This window comes from Musca autumnalis, unplaced genomic scaffold, assembly GCF_047663935.1.
Source record: "Musca autumnalis isolate F117 unplaced genomic scaffold, ASM4766393v1 scaffold_5, whole genome shotgun sequence".
NCBI classification, from domain to species: domain Eukaryota; kingdom Metazoa; phylum Arthropoda; class Insecta; order Diptera; family Muscidae; genus Musca; species Musca autumnalis.
In genome coordinates this window covers 74,392,523-74,408,565 of record NW_027412088.1, presented here as the reverse complement: position 1 = coordinate 74,408,565, position 16,043 = coordinate 74,392,523, and the positions used below count along the sequence as shown (strand labels likewise).

General features: G+C 35.1%; 1 protein-coding gene across 1 annotated transcript in view; it reads right to left on the bottom strand.

Moving 5' to 3' along the window:
- Window positions 1-2,772: 2,772 nt before the first annotated feature.
- Window positions 2,773-16,043, bottom strand: part of LOC141406298 (uncharacterized) — a 13,695-nt gene continuing 424 nt past the window's right edge. The window contains exons 2-4 of the mRNA XM_073991551.1: window positions 15,962-16,043; window positions 3,663-3,798; window positions 2,773-3,604 (exon numbers count right to left, since the gene is read on the bottom strand). The exon at window positions 15,962-16,043 is cut by the window's right edge and continues 16 nt beyond it. Of these exons, the coding sequence (XP_073847652.1) occupies window positions 3,456-3,604; window positions 3,663-3,798; window positions 15,962-16,043 (367 nt within the window). The 3' untranslated portion in view covers window positions 2,773-3,455. The remainder of the gene's footprint in view (window positions 3,605-3,662; window positions 3,799-15,961) is intronic.

Below are 16,043 nucleotides of genomic sequence, written 5' to 3'. Positions count from 1 at the left end.
GGTTTTTTCTTTTTCGTATAAAAAGGTCCAATTCAATATCAATAACTCAAAAGTAAAATTTCGCCATAGGACAAGTTTCTGAGATATGGTGTGATGAATTATCTTAATGTTCTCTTATACAGCTCTAGAAGACACATATATATCGTTGTTTGGCGTTATTGTAGCTCCGTTCTGAGGATACATGACATCAGTCAAATCAAATGTCAAATGTTTTTCTGGAATATTTCGTATTTCTGACACAATTCCTTCAATTTCCTGTTGACCCTTTTTTCTTGGACCGTAGTAAAAGTACCAAAAGATGGTATTTGTATACCCTACACCACACTGCGGTAAAGAGTATTACGTCTTTATGTAACATTAGCAGGAGGAATGGGGGAACGTGCACTAGCCAATGATGCCAATGTTTCAAATACATGAAAGTATGCTATAAAAGCGAAGACACAAACCAAAAAAGAAATGATGTTCCAAAGACATACAATTGTAAAGATTGGACATAATGTAGTTTAATTTCACTATTATTACATAGTAACAGTTAATTAACAGAAACAAAAACGTATACACATGTGTACTGAGGTGAATATAACTTAATATCATGTCCCAATATTGTAACATAACTAACTTACTTAGCTGCCTTTTTACAGAACATTTGTTCCAAAAGCCGAAAATCTCCAATCATCTCTATTTGCTGCTGCATTTTCCCATTCTGGGACATGTACCTTTTTGATGTCTCTTTTCACTTGTTCGCTCCAACGAAGTTTTGGCCTTCCAGATTTGCGTGATCCTCCATGCGGCCCGCATTTATAAGCTTTTTTAGCGGGTTCATCATCACTCATTCTTATGACATGGCCTAACCATCGCAATCGTTGTATCTCGATTCGTTCGACTATATTGATGTCGTTGTATAGGTGACACAGCTCGTTGTTCACAGGCCGTCGATATTCGCCGTCAACGCAGATTGGGCCGTAGCTCTTTCAAAGAATTTTTCTCTCGAACACACCTTAGCACTGCCTTATCTGCTTGCGCATGTACCCATGGCCAGTATCAGTGTTTTGCAAAATGTGATCCTTTGTTTGACGAGATGTGGTTTTATTCTTAAACTGCTTACTTAGCCCGAAGTAGCATCTGTTGGCCATCACTATTCTTCTTCGTATTTCACAACTGATGTTGTTTGTTGTGTTTATGGCTATGCCGAGGTAGACGAAGTCCTTTACTACCTCAAAATTGTAGGTACCAACATTCACAGATTATACGAGATCTGTGAACGTATTACGCGTCGATACCATCAATTTGGTTTTATCGCCTTTTACTGCCAGACCGACTTTAGTAGATTCCCTTTCGTCTTTTGCAAAGGTAGCAGTTACTTCCTTTACCGATCGACCTATGGTGTCAATGTCGTCACCATAAGCAAGTAACATATGGCGTTTTGTGTATATTGTTCCCCTTCTATTGACCTTTGCATCTCGTATGACCTTTTCTAACACACACGACAAGCCGTCTCCTAGTCTGAAACCTCTTTTGGTAATTAACTCTTCGGAGAGATTCTTTGCTATTTTAATTGAGGACCGAGTATCAGTTAATGTCATCTTACATAGACGAATGAGCTTTGCGGGTTTACCAAACATGGCTTGGAACACCTTTGAACGCTTTATAATTGACAACAAGGTGGAAGGTGTCGACCTGCATTTCCTGGATCTTTTCCAGGATTTGTCTTAAGGCAAATATCTGGTCAATGGTGCATTTGCCCGGTCTAATGCCGCACTGATACATTATCTTAAAATCTAGTGACATCTGCCGATGCAGAATAAGAATCTTATTATATTATATGTCTTTGGAGTTCTTGCAGTTTTTATCAAATGGCTCCACTACCATATAGCAAAATGCGTGTGGGAAATTTAAAATTACACAATAGTATGTTATGGAAAAAACAGCACTCCAAAAAGTGATATAAAAAGGTGGAGTTGAGTATGTTATTGTATTTAACAGATGGCGCCAATACCAAATAGTGTAGGTACAATCCCAGAAAAGTGATGTTGAGAATGATCTCATAAAAATAATCAACTTTACCTTCTTGGTGTGTGTCTTCGCCAAAAGGTTTAAGAGCACAGACAGCACCTTTTAACGTTTCCAATAGCATAATTTCAGGTGTTTGAAATATTTGCATCATTGGCGACTGTACTTGGCCCACTTTCCCTCCTACTAAAATGCATAAGGAAACGAGTTGCTCTTAGGGATATACATAGAATCACTTTCTGAATTAATTATCCTATCCGAACGCTATGCTTGTGGTGAAAATCGGTTCAGATTTGCATATAGCTCCCATGCATTTTTTCGTCCGATTTCATATATTTCATGCACCAAATACACTATGTACATATGCCCAACTTCAACGAAATTTGGAATGTGTGACGAAATTCGGTATAGAAGCAAATTTGTTATATTTTATTGATTTGTTTTGAGGTATTTGACGCACCAAACACACTATGTCGGCATAATTTCTATGAAGTTTAAAAAATGACAGGGAATTTAGTCTAACATGATAATGCGGCCAAATTAATTGGAAACCTATTCAGATTTCGATAAAGCTCCCATATATATTATCACCCTATGTACTTGACGCAAACAATTTAATTGAATTGAATTCGATGAAATTTGAATTATGTGAGGAAGTTTTTATCTTGAAAAATGTCGACCGCGCCCGATTTTGTTTTTTCCGTACTGGGTTAACATTGAAATATACTGCAAATGTTTTGTTAATATACATATATAAATAAATTTTGCAATTTCTGAATATATTTTAAATTCTTATTTTTTCTTTCTAGTCAATGAATCAGATAGTAGCAACTATCCGCAAATTGCAGTAATCGTAAGCGCCGTCATTTTATGTATATCATCTGGTCTAATGATTTTTGGTATTATTGTGGTAATGTTATATAGAAAATCAATAATAATAAATGTTATAATTTCAATTATTGTATTATTCGTTGTAATATTTCAGAAACGTTCAATGTTCTTATTACCATGGTTAGTTTCTATGACTTTGGCATCAATAGCTTTCGTAATTGGTCTATTTATTGTCATTGTTCATTTGATGTCGTATCATCATATAGGATGGATTGCATTTCTTATATTTGTGGGTATGGATAAGAAACAAAACTAGCTTATTTCTTTTTATTAAAAAATGCAATATTTTCGTTATTTATTTAGGTTTTGATATCAATATTTTATATCCCATCATTGGACTTTATTTGGAGATGCGGCAAGAGAGCACAGGGGTATTGAATTTAAAAAATCTTGAATAAACAAATTGTTAATTATCGTACAACAACCAATTTTTGTTTAAATTATATATAATAATACATGAATACCTTGGGGAATGAATCGATTATGTTTATTATATAAAGATAATTTTAAATTACAAAAATATTGATGAATATTTAGTTTATATTTTTTTAATTTTAAAATATTGTCCTCACAAAATAATCACCAAAAATATGTTTATCATTCGATGGATACACTGATTCCTCTGATCCTTTAGATTCAATATTTTCCATACGTATGTCAACACACAAAACATAAATGGGATATATGATAATAATTTGAATTCCTAAAATCATGAAAAGAAAATTAAAAATGTGATAAATTGGTGTGTACTAAATACATACCAATCATAATAATGAAAACTAATATATCATCCCATTGATGATTTCGATATACAATGTCGTATAAATTACAGCAAGTGAACACAAGACTCGATAAAGTAGATAACGTCAGCCAAGGCACAATAAGTTTGGGATATTTCTGAAAAAAAAATAAGAAAGTAAAATAAGCAAATAAATCAATTAATTAACTACACCTTTATCAGATGTAATTCGAAACATTTTAGTTGTAATTCGTAACATTTCATTTGTAATTCGAGAATTATATTTGTAATTCGTAATATTTCATTTGTAATTCGTAACATTCCATTTGTAATTCGAATTATTCCATTTGAAATTCTAATTATTCCATTTGTAATTCGAATTATTCCATTTGTAATTCGAATTATTTCATTTGTAATTCGAATTATTCCATTTGTATTTCGAATTATTTTATTTGAAATTACAAATGAAATCATTCGAATTACTAATGGAATAATTCGAATTACAAATGAAATAATTGGAATTACAAGTGGAATAATTCGAATTACAAATGGAATAATTCGAATTACAAATGGAATTCTCGAATTACAAATGAAATGTTACGAATTACAAATAGAATTCTCGAATTACAATTAAAATAATTCGAATTACATCTGAAAAAGGTGTAATAACTAAATAAATAAAAAATACATAAATAAATAAGTAAATAAATAAAGACTATAGTAGGGACGGGGCGGATACGGGCGGAGAAAAGGAGATAGGAGTAACGTCTCTTGCGCAGGAAAAAGAGAGAAATGGAAAAGAGTTAATGAAGTTCGAAAATTCTACCAAAGAGTGAAATATCAAACTGGTGGCTTTGGTACAGGCACATCCTCATGTAGATACCAGCAAGGTAATTTGGTAACTGATACAGATAGTGTGCTCAGGATATGGAAAAAACATTTCTCCAAATTGTTGGCATCCGCTAGTAGCCAAGACGGCGAAGATGCCAGAGATCCTATCACAGAAGATGGTATTGAATGTATACCGCCCGGCCAAGATGAGGTAAAGCCAGCAATAAACCGGCTGAAGAATAATAAGGCAGCAGGAGCCGATGGCCTATCAACAGAGCTCTTCAAAACCGACGGCGACACACAGATAAGGCGTATTCATCAGCTAGTTAGCACCATCCGGCAGGAAGAACGCGTACCCGGCGATTGGAACCTGAGCATCCTGTGTCCCGTCCATAAGGAAGGTGATAAGACTGTATGCTCTAACTACAGGGGCATAAGTCTTCTCCCTATTGACTACAAGATAGTGTCAGGGATATTATGCGGACGACTAAAGCCTATGATGAACGAAATAATTGGGCCATACCAATGCGGCTTGCTGGCAAGTCCACCATTGCACAGTGGATCCACTTGTATGGAGAAAGTGGCCAAAATATTTAGAGTTTAACAATCAAGCCAATGCGCCGGTTACAGCTATGTGCTGCTGCGAAGAGTGTTTTAAGAAACCACGAGCGTAACATTCTCCACCCTTTCCCCTCTGGAGGGGGTATACGGTAAGAATTGTTTAATGCTGTTAATACAAAATGATATGAACAAAGGTCGCGATTATCTTATGATGCAAAAATAGGTTTGGGGAAACAAAACAATCTCCAAAACAACATAAAATCGAACCAATTTAGCGGATTAAAAAAACCAACATTTTTGTCTGAAAATTGGTAAAATTTTTAATATAGATCTTAGAGCGTTTTTCCTCGAAGACACATACTGCCCACGTCATCAGTCATATGTATATGGAAGAAGAATTCTTGGACTTTCCAATTATGTTAATGTACGCGGTCAGATAACAGAGTTATACCCTAATATATCCATAGAAACAATATTCTAGGGCAGCCTTATTCTGCGACCCACCATTTATAGTCTGGCACTAGATGGCAGCTGATTTTAATGCTGAATAATCTTAAACCTATGACCTACTTTGGAAAATTATTCCCGAGGTGGCACTGGTGGGCATCATGACTAAAACCTTAGGTCAAATTTAAGTATATGATCGAATTGGCATTACAAAATACACTAGGAAAATGTGCAGCTAACTAGAATTCCACAACACGCTAAAACACTATTTTTTAATGAGAACTAAGCTATTACCTCCTCCTTCAAAACCCACTATAATATTTTGCTATACCTATTAGTTTCGCGATATTTTGAATATATTTAATTACGCTTAAAATATAGGTTGTACTCACAATAAAAAATATTAGTTAAATGTTCCGACTTTTGAAGCTATTCTAAAAAAGATCGCGTTCGAATGAAACAAAAACTAATATATTTTTAAAAAGGTCCATGTCATAGCTGTCAGACTTGCCAGATGTTGTACCAAAATTTGACATTCATTTTTTATACCCTCCACCATAGGATGGGGGTATATTAAGTTTGTCACTACGTTTGTAACTACTCGAAATAATCATTGTAGACCCCCACAAAGTATATATATTCTTGATCAGCGTGCAATTCTACATCGATATAGCCATGTCCGTCCGTCTGTCTGTCTGTCCGTCTGTGGAAATCACTCTAGCGTCCGAACGGATTGACGTAGGTTGATGAAAATTTGGGAAAATATGTTATATTTACGTAGGACTTTTGGTATTGAAAGCGGGCAATGTACGTCCACGCTTTCGTATAGCCCCCATACAAAATGACGAGTGACGCGTCGTCGTTTTAAGGAATTTTTAAGATATTTGGCCCATTTTACCACCGAATTGGTTGTAATTTGGTACTTTGTGTCTCCAGAGGCCAAAAAATATTCCTACCAAAGTTGGGTTATATAGGTCCACGTTTTGGTATAGCCCCCATATAAGGCCCCATATAAAGTACGCGTCATTGTAATATATTTTGAATGTATTAGAACCATTTGACCACAGAATTGGTTGTAATTTGGTATTTTGTGTCTCCAGAGGCCAGAAAACATTCCTACCAAAGTTGGGTTATATAGGTCCACGTTTTGGTATAGTCCCCCCTTATAAAGTACGCGTCATTTTAATATATTTTGAATGTATTAGACCCATTTGACCAAAGAAGCGGTTGTAAGTTTGTATTTTGTGTTTCCAGAAGCTAAGAAACATTTCTACCATAAAATGTTTATATAGGTCCACGTGTTGATATAGCCCCCATAATACAATATCTCCCGATTTTCGATATTTTGAACGTTTTAGCCTCATTACACTGTGCGACAACAAAAAAAAATGACAATTAAAATCGAGTAGATTATGAAAGTAGAGCTAAAAATATGAGACACGTGTATCGGCGTTTTTAAAGTTTACGTCGGAAAGTATCCAAAATAGGTGGGGCAAGTTCCGCCCATTTTTAATTTCTTCGAAATATTCGAATTAAGATATCTTGGAATCCTTGCATTTAAGGTATATAGTGTCTTTGGCAACTTTACTCAGGAGGGTATGGGGAATATTTTTGATAAAAATGTTAACCCTCATGCGGTTCATCAAAGGGGTATTTTTTGTCCTTTTTTTGAAAATCTTTCAATATCTCCTTTAAAATGTGATCGTATCAAATCCAAATATTCTAAAAATTGTTCGCCATAAAATTTTACTATAGGTCTCAGAATACACAAAATCTGTAACTCTTGTCTAATCGCCAGGAATCTCTAAAAATGAAAAATTGTCGTTGTGATTAAAAAATATAAGTATCTTATTGATGGTTTTTCGTTATAAATTCATACAGAAGATGTTGTGTGTTCAATTTAAGTAACTTTAAAAACATTTGTGGTGTATATATATTTGAAAAATATAGAAAACCCCGATCGGACCTGCCAAAATTGCGTATTTTTAATACTTTTAACTTAAATTACGTATTTAGGATAAGCCATTGGTTGCTTATATTGTTTGTGAAAATACATTAGAGGTCTACGGCTATGGTCCACTGAAAATATAGGTGTCATATGGGCTCTCACATGTACAATTTGGTGTGGTCCAAAAAACTAAAATGATGGGACTCACTCCTCATTTGGGTGGCATTTACGGAATAAACTTTAGAAATTGACATAAATGACTATATCCTAATTGGGTTCGTTATGGTCATTCATGATACAGCTATTTATGTCAATTGCTAGGGTTAATTCCGTAAATGCCACCAAAGTATGAGTGAGTCCCATCATTGTAGTTTTTTGGACCACACCAAATTGTACATGTGAGAGCCCATATGACACCTATATTTTCAGTGGACCATAGCCGTAGACCTCTAATGTATTTTCACAAACAATATAAGCAACCAATGGCTTATCCTAAATACGTAATTTAAGTTAAAAGTATTAAAAATACGCAATTTTGGCAGGTCCGATCGGGGTTTTCTATATTTTTCAAATATATATACACCACAAATGTTGTTAAAGTTACTTAAATTGAACACACAACATCTTCTGTATGAATTTATAACGAAAAACCATCAATAATATATTTATATTTTTTAATCACAACGACAATCTGGTTAAAAATTGTAAAATACGGCCCTAAAACCTACACTAAAAACAAGGGCTGCTAAGAATGTTATACGTTATGGTTACAGATTTCGTTTATTCAGAGACTCACAATGAAATTTCTTTTGGAACATTTCTTTCTTTAACAATATTCCGAAAAAGTAAAGGATTTTGCTAGATTTTGATCCAGTATGGAATTATGTAAAATTAACAGTCCAAAATTAAAACATATAATTTCATCCTAATATATATAAATTCGTAATCTAATTTTTTAAGGAAATAGTATACATAGATATATGGTTTATTTTGAAACTCATAGTGAAATTTTGTATAGAATTTTTCATCCTTTGACACTTTTCACCTATAACCAAGTTTTATATTACTTCCATGTATCAACTCGAAAAAAGAAGGAAAAATTTTTCATCAAAAAAATTGGGAAATATTTTCATGTTTTTTCAGCAACATTGATACTGATATTTTCATGCTATAAAATGTAAATAGACATTTCATTTCTTTGGTGACCCATAGTGAAATTTGATGAAGAATATTTTTGTCTCTGACATCATCTCTCTAAAATTATGTTTTGTGCGACAATTTTGAATAAACTCAGATGAAGTCCGACTTTAACCCTAAAACGTGTTGTTCATTTTTAGAGATTCCTGGCGATTAGACAAGAGCTACAGATTTTGTGTATTCTGAGACCTATAGTAAAATTTTATGGCGAACAATTTTGTATAATATTTGGATTTGATACGATCACATTTTAAAGGAGTTTTTGAAAGATTTTCAAAAAAAGGACAAAAAAGACCCCTTTGATGAACCGAATGAGGGTTAACATTTTTATCAAAAATATTCCCATACCCTCCTGAGTAAAGTTGCCAAAGACACTATATACCTTAAATGCAAGGATTCCAAGATATCTTAATTCGAATATTTCGAAGAAATTAAAAATGGGCGGAACTTGCCCCACCTATTTTGGATACTTTCCGACGTAAACTTTAAAAACGCCGATACACGTGTCTCATATTTTTGGCTCTACTTTCATAATCTACACGATTTTTCCCATCATTTTGAAAAAAATTTAATTTTGTTGCACAGTGTTATCACACCGATATGGCTGAAATTTGGTATTTAGTCTTCTTTAGGCGTATAAAACTTTCCCCCAGAAATTTGTAGGTATAGGTCCACGCCATCATATAGCCCCCATAGAACGATACCTTCCGAATTTCGGTATTTTGAAGGTTGTGGCCACATTAATCCACCGAAATGGCTGAAATTTGTGGTGGAGGGTCTAAAAAGTTCGGCCCGACCGAACTTAACGCTTTTCTTACTTGTTTATTTTTGGCCAATGGGTGGATCCACTGTGCATTGACCAGATATATTCCTGGAAATTACCTAAGAGGTACATATCGACATTTACCATTTTTTATCGATTATAAAGCAGTCCTTGACAGTTCTGTTCGCTCAAAAGTATTCCAAGCGATGTCTGAATTTAGTATTCCCGCAAAGCTCATTCAGCTGCAGAGGATGAGGTTAACTGATACCAGGTCATCAGTTAAAACAATAAAGAACCACTCCGAACAGATTAGTAACGAAAGAGGTTTCAGATAAAGAAAATGTATTTCGTGTGATCTTTTCAACATCGTTCTGGAAGAAATTATACGATATGCAAATATGTTGAAAGGCACGACACAGTATTCTCAAATAGCCACATATTACTTGCCTATGCGACATTAACATTATGCGTCGAAAAGAAGTAGTTGATGGTATCGGATCAACTGTGTCAGTTAGTACCTACAATTTTGAGATCATTCGAATTCTTTTGTCTAACTTTGAACCGTCATAACTACGAGTACATGTTATTGTGTAGTTCTGATGTCAGGCTAGTTGCGCAAGCAGATAGGGCAGTGTTTGTTGTGTTTGAGAGAAAAAATGTTAACCGTATCTGGTCATAAGAATGAGTGATGATGAACCCACTAAAAAGGCGTGAAAATTCCGGACGTATTGCGGTATATGGAAAACTGAAAGGCGAAGACTTCAATGGAGTAGAAGACGAGATAAAAAACACGGGATAAAAAACACGGTGTAAATTGGTACCACCCAATTGTCGGAATTTCCAAGGTTGTGGCATCAAAATCCCACTGAAAAAATGTCTGAAATTTTGCATTAAGTCTTCGTTGGAGGAATACAACTTTCCACCTTAAATTTCCACGTCTTCGTATAGGCCACATAGAAAGGTACCTCCCGATTTTCCGTATGTCGAGGGTTGTGGTTAGGATGTATACAACTTTTCAACAGAAATTTTTAGGTATAAGTCTGTGTCTTCATATATACCCCATAGAACGGTCCCTTCCGATTTTCAGTACTTTGAACTTTGCTGCCTTAATATTCAACCGAAATGATTAATTATAATTTGTGATTTAGTCACCCTTTGGTGTACACAACTGTCCACCTGAAATTTTTCTGTATAGATCCACGTCTTTGAACGGAACCTCCCGATTTTCCGTATTTCGAGGGTTGTGGTTTCAATGACTCTAACCACAAACATCCCATAAGGGACAAGGGAGACTTCAATATCCAACCAAAAGTGTTGAAATTTGGCAATAGGTCGTTGGGGATATTAAATTTTCCACCAGAAATTTGTCGGTATAGGTCCACGTCTTCATATAGTCCCATATAACGTTCCCTCACGATTTGCGGTATTTTGAAGGTTTCAGCCTTATTGGATATTTTAGAAGTGAATTATTAGTATAGGTTCACGTTTTTATATAACCTCCATAGAAAAATACCTCCCGATACTCGGTACTTTGAAGATTGTGTCCCCAATATCACACCGAAGTGGCTGAAATTTGAATTAAGTATGAATGGTTTAAATTTGTGGTCAGAAATTTGTATTTATAGGTTCATATCTTCATATAAAGGGTGTTTTTATAGAGGTATAGAACTTTAAGTTGCAATAAAACAACGATGGATTATTCGATTGACATGAATTTTATTTATCTGAAAGATAATCTGGTGGCATTACATTTTAAATATGATTTCTGGCATATGAACGGCGCGGATGTTGTCCAATCTGGACGTCCAATTTTCGATGACTTTTTCCAACATTTGTGGCCGTATATCGGTAATAACACGGCGAATGTTGTCTTCCAAATGGTCAAATGGTTATCCGCATAGACTAATGACTTTACACAACCCTACAGAAAGTAGTCTAGCGGTGTTAAATCACAAGATCTTGGAGGCCAATTCACAGGTCCAAAACGTGAAATTAGGCGGTCACCAAACGTGTCTTTCAATAAATAAAATAAAATTGCACTATGTGCAAGCGTTGTTCAGGCGTGAGTCTATTCATGATGAATTGCCAAACCAAACTAAGAATAAATCACTTGACAGCTGTAAAATCGTTCGCCATCTTGAAAAGTAATGACAACTTAAAGTTCTATACCTCTATAAGAAACACTTTTTATAACCCAGAGAACGGTCCTTCCCGATTACGGTATTTTGAAGGTTAAAGCGTCATTATAAAACTGAAATGAATGAAATTTAGTTTTTAGTTTCGATGGAGGTACAACATATTCGAAAAGAGAAATATCGGTATAGGTCCATGTCTTCATGTAGCCCCTTAGATAACGGCACCTCCCGATTTTCGGTATTTTGAAGTATGTGGCCTCAATATCCAACTTAAATGGCTGAAATTTGGCATTTAGTCTTCGTTGGGTGTATACAACTTTCCACCTGAAATTTGTCGGTTTAAGTCATCATCTTCATATAAACCCCATAGAAGGGTCCTTCCCGATTTCGGTATTTTTAATGTTTCATCGTCATTATCATAGCGAAATGAATGAAATTTGGTATGTAGTCTTCGATGCGGGTAAAAATATTCCATAAGAGAATTATCAGTATAGGTCCACCCACGTTTTCTTATAGCCCCCATAGGAGGGTACCTTCAGATTTTTGGTATTTTGAAGTTTGTGGTCTCAATATCCAACCAAAATGGCTCAAATATTTTATTCAGACTTAGTTGGGGGTATAAAACTTTCCACCGGAAATTTGTCTTCATATAGACCCCATAGAAGGGTCCTTCCCAATTTCGATATTTTGAATGTTTCAGCGTCATTATCATACCGAAATGCATAAAGTTTGGTATTAAGTCTGCCATGGGAAAATCTTTTTCCAGAAAAGAATTATCAGTATAAGTCCACGTTTTCATATAGCCTCCATAGAAGGGAACCTCCTGATTTTGAAGTTTCTTAAGATATTCTGTTCCTTTCTTACTTGTTATTACTAAATTTTTATCCACAGAAAGTTAATACCTAAAAGTCATTTGATAACTGAACAATTCAGTCCTCGTGAATCACTTTAAAATAATGTAGTATTTATACCCTACACCACTATGTGAAAAGGGTATTATAAGTTCGTTTTGGTAAAAATTCATGTAACACCGCGAAATATTCGTCGGAGACCCCCAATGTGGTATACCATTTTTCATATCTCGACGAGATAAAGCGATTTTGAGATGTGTGTCCGTCCGTCAGTCCGTCCGTCCGTCCGTCTGTCCATTATAAATTGTAAACACGCTCCAGGCCGCAATTATGAACCGATCGTCACGAAATTTTGTATGGAGGTCGGGTTCAGATCAGAATAGATCCCTATTCTTATTGGTGATGATCGTGAAATATTTAGCGGGTGAAATGGACCAAAAACAAAATATTTATCCAATTTTCTAGCGGCTCTGTAGGTCTCAATAATAGTCCGATCAACGCGTAATTTTAAATAAGGTAAGAGTATATCACAAAGGAGAAGCTTGCAATTTGAGATGGCGATCGGATAATATTTAGAGGGTTAAATGGACCAAAACTTTTGTGTGAAAATTGCGAAAATTTTTAATATACATCTTATATCTTAATTCCTGGAAGTGACATTCCGGACAAGTGAGATATACTTGAAAGTGGAACGCTTGACCTTTCAATTGATGCCAATTATGTTGGTGTGCATGATCAGATAACAGAGTTACAGCCTAATATATTCCGTTATTTGTTTGTAGTGTAATAATAAACTCGCTAGAAGTCGCAATTATACATCAATAGTCACGAAATTTTGCACCGGGTAAGAGTATAAGTCGAAAAAGATGCCTACAATTTTGAATGATGATCTGATATTCTTTACGGGTAAAATGGACCATTACTTTTGTATGAAAATATAAAAATTTTATTTTTTGTCGATATTTTAATTCCTTGAGGACATATATATTTCGCAAAGTAGCCCACATATGGAAAAAAAAAACTACTGACCTTTCCTCTGATGTAAATTGCAATAAAGTGTTTGCTAGATAACGGGCCTACTGTCTAATATAATGGGTTCTGTGTAGAGAACCACATTTTTATCCAATGCTACATATTGTCTCTCCAAAAGTTTATGTAACACCACGAAATATTTGTCCTAGACCCCTTATTTGGTATGCCAAAATTCAGATCTCGACGAGATAGAGCGATTTAGCGATGTGTGTCCTTTCATTAAAAATTGTAAACAAGCTTAAGGCCGCAATTATGAACCGATTGTAACGAATTTTTTAAGGAGGTTGGGTTCGGGCCAGAATAGAAATGATTAGTTTTTGGTGATGATCGTGAAATGTTCAGGGGATGAAATGGACTAAAAACAAAATTTTAACCAATTTTGTACCGGCTCTGTAGGTCAAAATAATAACCCGCAAAATTTTAAACAAAGTTTGAGTTTATGATGAAGAAGAAGCGTACAAACCAACGTGAAGATCAGATAATACTTAGCGGGTTAAATGGCCTGAAACTTTTGTGTGAAATTGGTAAAAATTTCAATAACGTATTGGTTAAACAACGGAAGTAGTAGTACAACATAAGTGGTTTCATTACATTTTAGTTTGTGTGAACTAAATTTTCCTTTCCTGCTACAAAAATTTGTCATGCTAGATAACTTTTTGGTTTTGGTCATAAGTATTATACATTACATCTCTGATATTTGAATATTAAATTTTCACAATCATTGAAAAGAAGTTCCGTGGAGAGCGATTGTCCAGGGATAGTGGTATAGGGTATCCCATGGTCGGCTCCGTCCGACTATAGACTTTTCTTACTTGTTTTACATTAGATTAGATAACACTGTGCAACACAATGGGGGTGAAAGTCTGGGGCACGGAAAATTCCTTTTGGGGAAGAAAGGCCTTGGTGAGTATATTATGAACCCCGAAGGACAGCCGTAAGTCGAACTTCCGCGTTATGGCGTGATGTAATTTTTGTTAGAGACCCTGTGGGCCATCAGGAATTAGCGATATATCTTTGTTCACTGTTGCTTGAGTGCTCTACAAAAACAACAAACAAAGATATAATGCTAATTCATGATGGCTTACATGGTCTCTTGCAAAAACTTCATCACGCCATAACGCGGAAGTTCGACTTACGGAGCATCTGTCCTTCGGGGTTTTTAATATACACATACCAAGGGCTTTCATCTCCAAAAGGAATTATCTCTGCCCCAACACTTATGGCGCATCTGTCCTTCGGGGTTTTTAATATACACATACCAAGGGATTTCATCACCAAAAGGAATTATCTCTGCCCCAACATTTGTGTTCCCAGTGTAATTTAAGCAATAGTGGGAGGCAGTAGGTGTCTAGCCATTGTCGAAAAGTTGTTCCACCTAAAATTTTGAAAGGGCCCTAATTATTCCATTTTAATTAAGACTATTTTATGGTGGAGGGTATAAAAATTTCGGCCCGGCCGAACTTAACGATTTTTTACTTGGTAATGTTTCATCGTCATTATCATAGCGAAATGGATGAAATTTGGTATGTAGTCTTCGATGCGGGTAAAAATATTCCAGAGGAGAATTATCAGTAAAGGTCCACGTTTTCCTATAGCCCCCATAGGAGGGTACCTCCCGATTTTCGGTATTTTGAAGTTTGTGGCCTCAATATCCTGCCAAAATGGCTCAAATATTTTATTTAGACTTCGTTGGGGGTATAAAACTTTCCACCGGAAATTTGTCGGTATAGGTCAACATCTTCATATAGACCCCATAGAAGGGTCCTTCCCAATTTCGATATTTTGAATGTTTCAGCGTCATTATCATAGCGAAATGGATGAAATTTGGTATTAAGTTTGGTATAAAGGTATAAAGTTTTCCAGAAAAGAATTATCAGTATAAGTCCACGTTTTCATATAGCCCCCATAGAAGGGTACCTCCAGATTTTGAAGTTTCTTGAGATATTCTTTTCCTTTCTTACTTGTTATTACTAAATTTTTATCCACCGTAAGTTAATACCTAAAAGTCATTTGATAACTCAACAATTCAGTCCTCGGGAATCACTTTAAAAAATTTAGAATTTTTTTTTTTAATTTTGCCTGTTATGGCAAATATTTTAAAATTAAGATTAATGCTAATTTTTATTAATTTTCTAGTTGAAATTGAGCTGGATGAAAAGTTGAGCAAGTGAAAAAGGAAAGCCGAAAATTCGAACACATGCAACCACCAAATTATGTGACCGGTTTCGCTGTTAGTTTGCAGCTCATCAGACATATCGGCTGTGGCAGTAGCTTCAAAGACAAACTCATAACTGCGCTAAAAGGCCTTTTGAAGCCATACAGAATATCCGTCGCTGTATAAATACATTGCATTTGAGAAATCAAAGTTCGATGACAGAGAAGCCACTCCATTCGGCTTTCGTTTTTCACTTGCAAAAAAAATCACTCAACTTTCACGAAAAAATTAATTTAGTTGAGAACAGACAAAGTATATAAATAAAAGTCTTGGCCACATTATACATATGTACAAAACAAATATTATTCTTATGTGCGTAGGCTTATATTGCAATATCTTACCTTTACAATGCCCCATATTAAAAAAGTTGCCGATAAAGCAGTCAGCGAACCGAATGCAAACAGACCGGCATGTTGCAGTATA